At 51.0% G+C, this 10,236-nt stretch overlaps 1 protein-coding gene across 1 annotated transcript; it reads left to right on the top strand.

Moving 5' to 3' along the window:
- The first annotated feature begins 5,123 nt into the window (after positions 1 to 5,123).
- Positions 5,124 to 9,903, top strand: LOC135441946 (serine/threonine-protein kinase PAK 1-like). The gene is made up of 5 exons (XM_064701495.1): positions 5,124 to 5,235; positions 5,933 to 6,032; positions 6,434 to 6,630; positions 7,965 to 8,102; positions 9,466 to 9,903. The coding sequence occupies exons 1-5, from the start codon at positions 5,158 to 5,160 to the stop codon at positions 9,556 to 9,558; spliced, it is 606 nt and encodes a 201-aa protein (XP_064557565.1). The 5' UTR covers positions 5,124 to 5,157; the 3' UTR covers positions 9,559 to 9,903.
- The last annotated feature ends 333 nt before the right edge of the window (positions 9,904 to 10,236 follow it).

Below are 10,236 nucleotides of genomic sequence, written 5' to 3'. Positions count from 1 at the left end.
ACAGCAACCCGATCTCGTGTTTGCTGACACCGCCAGTACCCAGATCGGGAATGTCTCAGATGCCTGCACAGCCTAATTCCAGCAGTTTGCTGGCACAGAAAATTAGCATCTGGAAATTTCTCAGTGCCAGCAAAACCTAAATGCAGCAATTTTCTGGCAAAGAAAGCCAGAACCCAGCAGCTTCCCAGTGCTGGCATAGCCCAAGTGCAGCAATTTGCTGGCACAGAAAGCCAAAATCCGGCAGTCTCCTGATGCCAATACAGGTGCCCAGACCTGGTGTTTGCTGCCACTGGCAGTGCTCATATCTGGATATTTCCCTGTTCTGGCAGAGCCAAGTCCAGCAATTTTCTGGTAAAGAAAGTCACAATCTGGCAATTCCCTGCTACCGTCATTGGCAATGCCAAGATCCGGTGTTTGCTGGCACCACCAGTGCCCAGATGCGGGAATTTCCCAGTGCCAGCACAGCCCAAATCAAGTACTTTCTGGCAAAGAAAGCCAAAACCTTGCAAATACCTGGTACCTAGAGCAACCCAATCTTGTGTGTGCTGACACCATAAGTGCCCAGATCCAGAATATTTCAGGTTCCTGTACAGCATAATTCCAGCAATATGCTGGCATTGCAAGTTAACATTTGGCAATTTCCTGGTGCTGGCACATTCCCCACCCAGATCTGGTGTGTGCTGGCCCTGCCAGTGCCCACCTCTGGCAATTTCCCTCTTCTGGCACCACCCATGTCCAGAATTTGCTGGCAAAGAAAGCTAAAACCTGGCAATTTCCCCTTGCCAGCACTGCCCAATCTGGAGTTTGCTGGCAGCAGGATGCCAAGAAAGAAGGAAAGAAAGAGGGAAAGAAAAGAGGAAGGCATCCAGACCCAGTCCTGCCTGGAGCCTGGAGCCTGAAATGGGCTGTTTGCTGGCACTGCTAGTGCCCAGACCTGGAAATTTCCCTATTCTGGCACAGCCCAAGTGCAGCAATTTGCTGGCACAGAAATCCAAAACTCGTGGCAGCTTCCTTCTACTAGGTCTGGCACCACCCACATCTTGTGTTTCCTGTACCAAAACCCAGATTTGGAAATTTCCCAGTGCCAGCAGAGCCCAAATCTGGCAGATTTCTGTCACTGGCAATGACACCAGCCAGATCTGGTGTTTGCTGGCAGCACCAACGCCCAGATCTGAAAACCTTCTGGTGCTGGCACAGCCCAAGCCCAGTGATTTGCTGGCACAGAAAGCCAAAATTTGTAAATCTGCAGGTTCTGGCTCCAGCACCATCCAGCTCTGGTGTTTGCTGGGACCGCCAGTGCCCAGATTTGGAAATTTCCTGATGCCTTCACAGCCCAGGTCTAGCAAATTGGTTTTAGCTATCTTAGGAAGAGAAGTTCCTCAGACTGTGACTTTCCTTTTTCTTGGAACTGTTTAAACCTGCTCTGCACTGAAAACCCAGACAAACACCGGCAGCTCACACCTGTGGCCCACCCAGCTCTGGGACGCTGCATTCCAGCACCAGAGGGACTTAGAAGAAACAGAGGGAGCCAACTACAACCCACAAAAAGGACTTTCTGAATTTGCCATCTCTTCAGCACTGTCAGAGGTTTTATTTAATATTATTCATTTTTCATGCTTGTGAATACTTTACTTGTTAAATAAACTGGGGTTTTTTTTTACTTTTCTCAAGGGAAGTCTTTTCCTGAACTAGTAGGGGTAGGAGCTGCTTGAACTTGCTTTCTAGATGGATTCTTTTTGGAGATTTCCTCCCAAAATTTGCCCTAAACCAGCACAAACTGTCACAATGAAAATTGCACCAGTAGCATAATTTCCTGGTTGCAAATCTTGTGACAGAAGCTTGACCTTGTTCTCCATGAGAAATTCTTGGGAAGAGCAGACAGGAGAAGGTTCCTGGAAAACTGAAACAGCTTTACAGCAGTGAAATGAAAATGAAAGAAACAATCCTAGATATTTCCCTCTATTTGTTTCTATGCTCTCCTTTTCCATGTGGCATCCCAGTAATTCGAGATGCACCTCACCTCTAGGATCGATGACTTAGTGATTTTTAGACACTCTAAAATACCATGAGCCACACACAGTTTTCCTTCTCCCGTTTTTACTGGAAAGCAACACTGGAGATGTAAGTGCAGTGCTTGGCTCAGGTAGGAATCCTATCCCAAGGGAAGTTGGCCCAGCAGTGTTTGACCCTCAGCAAGGACAATGCACAGCAGCAGGGGAGGGGATCGCTGTGCCAGTGTGCAGGAGTCAGGGCTCTGCATCTGGGCTCAAGGCTGCAAAGTTCCCGTGTTTGGGCAGACCGAGGGGCTGTCCCCGGGGCGCGCGGGGCTCGAACGTAGGGCTCGTGGGGCGAGCGGGGAACGGACACGGGGACGAACGGCCCCGGTGCTTCAGTCGCAGCGGCGGCAGCGGCGGCGGAAGCAGCAAAAGCAGAGACTTCTAAATACTGCTTCTCATTCCCATTCCCATTCTCACTCTCACTCTCACTCTCACTCTCATTCTCATTCTCATTCTCATTCTCATTCTCATTCTCATTCTCATTCTCATTCTCATTCTCATTCTTCTCCCTCTCTCCCGCTGTCGGGCACTCTTCTCTCGGGGTCCCTTGCCCGGCGTCCCTCTCCTCTCCCCGCCTCCCCCTCCCCTGCAGGGCCGGGCCATGTCCCCGGCCCCGGGCGGGGCTGCCCCGTGCCCGGCCCCGGCCGTCCCGCCGCGGTCTCGCCTCCGCCCGGCTCTGGCCGTACTGGCGGTGGCGCTGCTGGGCGGGCGTCAGTGCCTGGGGCTGGGGCGGCATCGCCGCCCTTTGCCTCCGCCTGGCCTGAGCCCGGCCCCGGACCCGACGCAGGGTCCAGTCCCGACCGCGGCCCGGCTCCGGCTCCTCCCGGGGCCCGCGGAGCACACACGCAGCGCGGCCGCTCCCGCCGCCTCTGCTGCAGCTTCCCCGGCCCGAGCTCCGCAGCTCGGCAGCGCAGCCTCCGGCCCCAAGCCGCTGGGGCCTGGGGCGGGTGGGGATGCCGGGCCCGGGGCGGGTGAGGGGCGCTCGGGGGCCGTTGCTGGCCCCGGGCCGAGCGCTGACAGCCGCGTCCCGCCCGCACGGAAGGCGAAGGAGGCCCTGCAGGAGCGGCACCGGCTGGGATCGCTGCTGGGGCGCGGCGGCTTCGGCAGCGTCTTCGCGGCCACGCGGCTCTCGGACGGCGGCCCGGTGAGCGGCGGGGCCGGCAGCGGGCGCAGGAGGAGGAGGAGGGAGGAGGAGGATGGGTCGGGGCGCGGCGGGACGGGCGGCGAGCTCAGCCCGCTGCTCTCCCTCGCTCGCAGGTTGCCATGAAACGCGTGCCGCGGGATCGCATCCGGCACTGGGGCGAGCTGGTGAGTGAGCGGGGCCAGCGGCAACAGCCGGGGCGTGCCGGGCGGCGAGGAGCCGGGGCCCGGCACGGTGGGAGCCGCCGTGATCCCTGCGGGGAGAGCGGGCGTGGGGTGAGCGGGGCGTGCAGAGCATCCCCCTTTCTCTGCTTCTGTTTTGTTTCTAGGACGTTTGGAGATGTTTACAGAGCACTCGACACTGCCACAGGAGGAGAGGTAAATGTCAACAGCCCCTGCAGGCTCTGCTGCACTCGAGGGCTTTCCCCTCTGGTGTGAGCTGTGGCTGGAGCTCTGGGCAGAGCTGTGCTGAAAAGGCACAAGAAGCACAGACTGGTGCCACCCCACAGAACACATTTGGGACTTTGTCCTCCTCAGCTGCCGGAAGGAAGGCACGGAGGGCAGCGGTTCCTTTCAGAGAAGGACGCGCTCACTCGCTCTCCATTGCTAAAACAAAGGTGGTGCCTTCGAGCACCTCACTGCTCTTTGGGGCTACAGCTTCAGAGTCCTGGATTCTCATTTCTGGCTGCCAGCAAATCCATCTGAAAGTTACTGGTCGTTCCTTAGCCACCTGCAGTGCTGCACTTGGGAACTGCACATAGGGAGAGTTCTGCAAGGTGTCCCTAAAAGCCCTAAGCCCTTTCCATAGCCCAAGATGTATCCACAGAGTATTAAGGCATGGATTCCTTCTTCTGAGTCCCAAACAAAGCAGCAGAGAGTGTGGTCAGAGGTTTGTGGGTGATAGCTGAGACACCGCTGTTACCAAGTGGTCAAGGCAAAATGTCAGTGGCCCCACGTGTCCTGTAACTGGCTCCCAAGGGAGCAGAGAAATGGGCTGTTGGAATGCCAGTTCCTAATTACTGCAGTGCCTAATCACAAGGCAGTTTGGCACAGCTCATCTGCGTCATTGTAAAATCACTCACTCCATGTGTCTTGTGGTCTCGTGCCACCAACCTCCCAAGTTACTGATTTTCAATGTCATTTTAGGTGGCAATAAAAAAAATAAATCTTCAAGGACTGAGGAGGAAGGAGCTAACCTTTAATGAAATAATGATCATGAAGAGGTATAGGAGTCCCAATGTTGTGAATTATTTAGACAGGTGAGAGGTCATGGTCTTATCCCATGGATGTGTGTTTACATATTGCAAACAGGAGAGGTTAAAAACCCACTTGATAATTGGCAGAAAGTAGAGCTGGTAATTTTTATTTATTCATATTTCTCTACTCATCTCTAATGGATGAGAAGAGTGCATCTTGTCTGCATGAGTCTTCCCTGGCACACCTAGTTTGATAATTACTCCAAAATTATTCAAAACCTGGATCAGCTGTATCTTCCTAACTCAATAGCCTCAAAGTTCACTGCCTCCACATTTACTTGAGATTGATTTTTTAAAGTTTCTTAAGTGCAGATGAACCATCCTAAAGTGGATTTCCCTTGGATTGTTGCCCCTCTTTGCCATTGCTATGCATGCCAGGAAGACTAGGTGCTTTTTCCAGAAACACCATGCCTGACATGTTTTTTATTTGGGCTGTTTCTAAACTGCACTTTTCATTTGCTACCCATCTAAGACATCTCCTTTTTCACAGCTGTGCCTTTCTCTTTGAGACTGCAGGGATTGCAAACAATGCACAGCCAAGAGGGAATATCTATTCCTTTGATTCTGTCCTTGTCACAAAGGCATTTGGAAATAAGAAACCTGGAAGCAAAAAATCAACGTAGCCATGCATGTTCATCTCTACCCCCTTGTTTCCTTCTTTCAGCTACCTTCTGGGTGAGGAACTCTTGCTGGTTATAGAGTACATGGATGGAGGTGTCCTGACTGATATCATCAGCCAGACCTGCCTGTCTGAAGATGAGACAGCAGCCATCAGTCGGGAGGTCAGCAATCCCAGCTGTGTTTCCAAGGGCTTGGGCAGGATTGTTGGGAAACAGGGGCTCAGAACAGGAGACGTTTCATGTGCCAAGCTTTGTTTCTGTGTTGCTGCTATTCTATGGGCAAGTAAAAGCATCTCAAGTGAAAGGCCTGCCAGTGCCCCTGCACTCCCTGTACTCAGTGCCAGTACTCTTATCTCCTGCTGTTGTATTCTCGCTCTGTCTCTTGTATTTGTATTTGCTGTTCTCCACCTTGCCTCTCTAAATGTTTGCCTGGAGTCTGTCTTCACTGCATTCCTTGCCTGTAAAAGCAAAGGGGCTGGTGGCAGGATTTGAAACAAACAGCAAAGAAAAAAGAGAGAGACTCGTTTCTCTCAGTCCTCAGCTAAAAAGGATAGGAGTGCAGCCAGAATGCTCTTTGCTTCTGAGCACATGCACTGCAGCAGGAGTCATCCTGGCTGGTTTGCAGGGGCCAGCCTACAACAGCAGGTGCTGTTGCTCTTTCAAAAGCTGACGTGCCTTTCCTCAGAAAGGTCCTGCTCTGCAGGTGTTGGAGCAGCAAGCTCTTCCTCTCAGTGGCCATTACTGTTCTGCCATTACTCCCCATTCCCCTGGAGAGGGAATCTTTTGGAACTGTTTCCTTTCTTGTGTGATGAAATCACATCACTCATTTTTGCCCTCCTGTTTCTGTTTTCTCACTCAGTGCCTGCAAGGACTGGATTTTCTTCATTCAAACGATGTGATCCATCGAGACGTGAAGGGTGACAACATCCTTCTCAAAACTGACGGCTCTGTCAAGCTGGGTCAGTATATTCTTGGTCAGGTGCAGCGTTCCAGGGATGTGGGTGTGGGGCTGCTTGGAGTGACTGCCAGCTCCCCAAAAATGGTGCTGGTGGCAGTGCAGGGACCCCTGCTGCGAGCTGAGGGCACAGTTGCAACGTGCACAGAGACAGAAGGAGCCACAAGCAGTCAAGAGTGGCCTTGCTCTGTGTGTGTCCCTTCCAGAGGGAGGGAGTTACAAGTCTAAAGTTTCCAAAGAACAAAAGCCACTGCTGGAGGCAGTGTAAAAAATGGGGGGATTTTTAAAGTCACCAATGCCAGGAGATTGAACGGCACATTTTCAAACTTCTACTGGGGAATTCTTTTGCTTGCTTTCCTAATTGCACAGAATTCAGATAAAACCAGTATTTTGTTTTCTCCTCAGCTGATTTTGGCCTCGCTACTCAGCTCACCCCTGAGCAGAGCAAACGCTGCTCGCTAACCGAGACTCCTTGGTGGATGGCGCCTGAAGTGGTGACAGGTCAACCATATGGCCCCAAAGTGGACATATGGTCTTTTGGAATTGTGGGAATTGAAATGATAGAACAAGAACCTCCTTACTTGAGCGAAAGTTCTGGCACGGTAAGGAGCAAATACTCACTGATCCCACTGTCTTTCTCACCTGTCCCATGTCCTGTGTGCCACTGGACAAAATCCCATTGCCATCTGCTGGAACTACTTCCACCAAGGTCCCCTGCTACAAATGTCCCTGCAACACATCAGCATCTGCTGTACTTTTGGTTGCATCAGTGGGGGAAATCAAGCCTTACCACATGCAAACAAACTCCAAACAAACTCTATTCTCAGCCAACACTTTCCTTTGGGTTAGTGGTTCCAGTTATTTTGTCTGTGTAGATGGCCTTAATATCAGGAAAAAAGCATCTTAAAACTGTTGTTATCTTTCCAGAAATGAAGGAAGGAAACCCAAACCCAACAAAGTTTCTAAACCCGTGGTCTTTAGAGAGGAACCTAACCCTGTGTGCAGTTTCTTCTCACTGGGAAACACGGGCATGAGGGTGTAATGTACAGAGTCTCTTCTGCTTCTTGTGCAGTGCTGCTAAAACACTCAGAGACCCTGTTTCTCTCCTAGCCCAAGCAACATTCTGCACGTCACCAAGCCAGAGCCTGGTGATGCGGAGAGCCTGCCAAAACCTCCCAGTGATTCCTGGCACTTTCTGGGATGGGCCTACCATTTATGCATTGTCTTGAGTAGCCAAATGACTGGAGGGTGACCATAGGGATGGAACCTCTCCTTCTTCTGACTTAGACAATTTTTCTTTTGCTGCAAAAATGGGAAGCTGAAATTTTCAGACTGCTGAGAGACAGAAGCTGCAGGTGGCTCCTGTGTGCCCAAGCAGGCATTTCCATCCCAATACATTTGTGCAGGCATCTTAATGTGTCTGTGTTGAAGAGGAGATGGTAAATGTTTGTTTCCCTATCTGGGTATTAACTGAAGGATTTCCTTTCTTTTCTTCCAATTACCATTGTTTTCAAGAACAGCACAAAAAGCTTGATGAGTTTTTGTCCTAGGGCATGTGCGCTTAAAGGACCAGTAAGCACTGCAGAGATGCCTTTCATGTACTAACCCTTGAAATTAGTTAGTATAGCAAAGTCCCTCTTCCAAAAAGCCTCTCAAGCTGGTATGAATCCTCAGAGATGCAAATGTCCTTTTGCTGACATAGTTCCCACTAACTAGGTCAGGCAATGAAATCAGCTGCCAAGGCAAGATCTGCAGGATGGTGGAAAAGCTGTGGCTGCATCGGTGTTTGGGTTTTTGATTGGTAAAGGAAAGTCATCTCTGGGTCTGTGCCAGGGCAGAAACTGCCACTGAAGAACAGAGGTTAAACACAGGGATCTGGGAGAGCCTTAGAGATGTGAAAGCAGGAGGTGGAGCCTGGTGTCTCCTTTTTCTCCAGGCTACACACCTGATAGCCACAGTAGGGACTCCACAGCTGCGGCAGCCCAAGCTCCTCTCGGCTTTGCTGCGTGACTTCCTGAGCTGCTGCCTGCAGACAGACGAGGAGCGGCGCTGGTCTGCCAAGGAGCTCCTGCAGGTAAAATGGGAAGGGGCTGCAGGTGAAACAGGCTCTGAGGGATGGGCTCCTCCTCCACTCAAGTCCAAGGCAGCAGATGAGCCCCCTTCCTCCTCACCTCCACTCTTGCTGCTCTTCAAATGAAAACAGTGAGGAATCCTAGACTGGGCTGGGCTGGCAGGGCCCTGTAAATGTCCTGTGGTGCAAGTGTCCTGCAATAAGCAGGGACATCTTTAAACAGATCAGGTTGCTCGGAGCCCTTTGCCACCAAAGCTGGAATGGTTGCAGGGATGGGGCTCCTACAAGCTCTTGGGGCAAGCTGTACCAGGGTGGCACCATGCTCCGAGTAAACAAGTTCTTCCTTAGACCTACTCTGATTAGATGCCCTTTGTGTTTAAAAATATTTGTCCATATCCTATTGTGACTGGCCCTGTTAAAAAAGATGTCCCCCACTTTCTTCAAAGCCACTCTGAAGTCTTGGAAAGTGGCAATAAAGTCTCTCTGGGGCCTGTTCTTCACAAAACTGAATAACTCCAGCTCCCTCTGCATTTCCTGACAGGAGAGGTGCTCTGTCCTCTGACTATTTCTGTTGCCCTCTTTTGTGATTTGGTGGAGTGTTCAGTTTTATCTAAAGGCAAAAGAATTGAAGTACAGCAATGCGGGGTACAGAGACATGAAATGGTGGTGGAGGAGCCCAAGGAAGCCAGTCCCAGCCTAGGGGTCAGAGATTTGGCTGTGGGCAGGAGGGGCTGTGGGGGGCTCACTCTGAGGGGCCCTGGTTTGTGCCCCCCAGCCCACCCTTAGAGGTTTCTGCCACGCAAACAGGGACAGCTGGGAGGGACTTGTCCCAGCCCCATCTGCTGCCTGGCACGCTCAAGCAGACGGGAACTGTGCCAGGGTTACTGCCAGGCTGTGTGGCAGAGAGGGAACTGCAGGGCCCAGTGCCACTGGGCTGGCCCTGCTGGGAAGGAAGGTGCCATCCAGCACACAAGGGGCAGGGCATGGAAAGGCAGACACTGCTTTCTGTCCTTGTGGGAATTAGCACAGTACCCATCTTTCAAAGGCAGGGTCCTGTGTGAGTCATTGGAGTTTCCTGAAAGGAAGAAAACCCAGGGACAGAAAGCACAATTTCTAGAGCATTGGCAGGGAAAAAATCCCAGCATGATGAAGAAATCACAATAAAAGATGAGTGGGATTCTGGGCCAGGTTTGCCTGTGATGGCAATGTCTTGCACACTGGGGATGACTGGGGAGCAGATGGTCCCATTGCTCCTCTTTCTGGGTCTTTCCAGGAACATGATGTATCCTGATTGAGTCCCTGAAGCAATGAGCTTGGAAAGTAATGGTTCACTGTTCTTTGTTGTATTTTTTTTTCCGGTGGACAGCATCCATTTGTAACTTCAGCCAAGCCACCATTCATCCTGGCACAACTCATCAACTCAGTGAAGAAGACGAATAACCCTAACCCTAAACCCTAAACCTAAAACCTAACCTTAAATGCTGACCCAAACCCAAACCCTAACCCTATCCCTATCTCTAACCCTTACCCTAAACCCAACCCTAAGCCTAAGCCTAAGCCTAAACCTAAGCCTAAGCCTAAGCCTAAGCCTAAGCCTAAACCCAAACCTAAACCTAAGCCTAAGCATAAGCCTAAGCGTAACCCTAACCCTAACCCTAACCCTAGGAGACGAGAACATAGCAATCATGTCAAGATGTTATCTCTGTTACCAATTTAGAGTAGGATTGTAGAGTAGGGTTGCTGAAGAGATTTGTAGCATAGAATTATAGATTAGAGTTGTAATTAATAAAGTTTCTGAAACATCAACTCACTTGGAAGATTCTCCTCCTTCTGACCCCTTCAGAAAATTCAACATTTCCTTCTGAATTACCAATTGTTTTTTATTGGTGCTAAGTCACACATATGGCTTCTTTTGTATGGTTTCATAAGTGAGGAGGGGACTTCATATCATTCATCCTCTCCAGACCGCACTGCCTTTGGAATATGAGCCACTGGCTGGTTATGGCACAGCTGTGGTATTTCTAGTTGAGGCAGAAAGGGCAATGGCATTTGAAGGCAAAACCAAAGGAAGAATGAGGCAGCCCAAACATCTTGTGCAGATGCAGGCCTTCAGCTGTGACTGGAGAGCATTGGGGTT

This window comes from Zonotrichia leucophrys, unplaced genomic scaffold (assembly GCF_028769735.1).
Source record: "Zonotrichia leucophrys gambelii isolate GWCS_2022_RI unplaced genomic scaffold, RI_Zleu_2.0 Scaffold_736_24648, whole genome shotgun sequence".
NCBI lineage: Eukaryota > Metazoa > Chordata > Aves > Passeriformes > Passerellidae > Zonotrichia > Zonotrichia leucophrys.
The sequence above is the reverse complement of the archived record's forward strand: the minus strand, read 5'-3'. Positions and strand labels throughout refer to the sequence as shown.

What these genes read in the sequence shown, in the direction of transcription:
- LOC135441946 (XM_064701495.1), top strand. Translation starts at nt 5,158, where the DNA reads ATGGATGGAGGTGTCCTGACTGATATCATCAGCCAGACCTGCCTGTCT. An exon ending in CAGCAGCCATCAGTCGGGAG is followed by an intron (nt 5,236 to 5,932) that starts GTCAGCAATCCC and finishes TTTCTCACTCAG; the next exon opens with TGCCTGCAAGGACTGGATTT. An exon ending in CTGCCAAGGAGCTCCTGCAG is followed by an intron (nt 8,103 to 9,465) that starts GTAAAATGGGAA and finishes TCCGGTGGACAG; the next exon opens with CATCCATTTGTAACTTCAGC.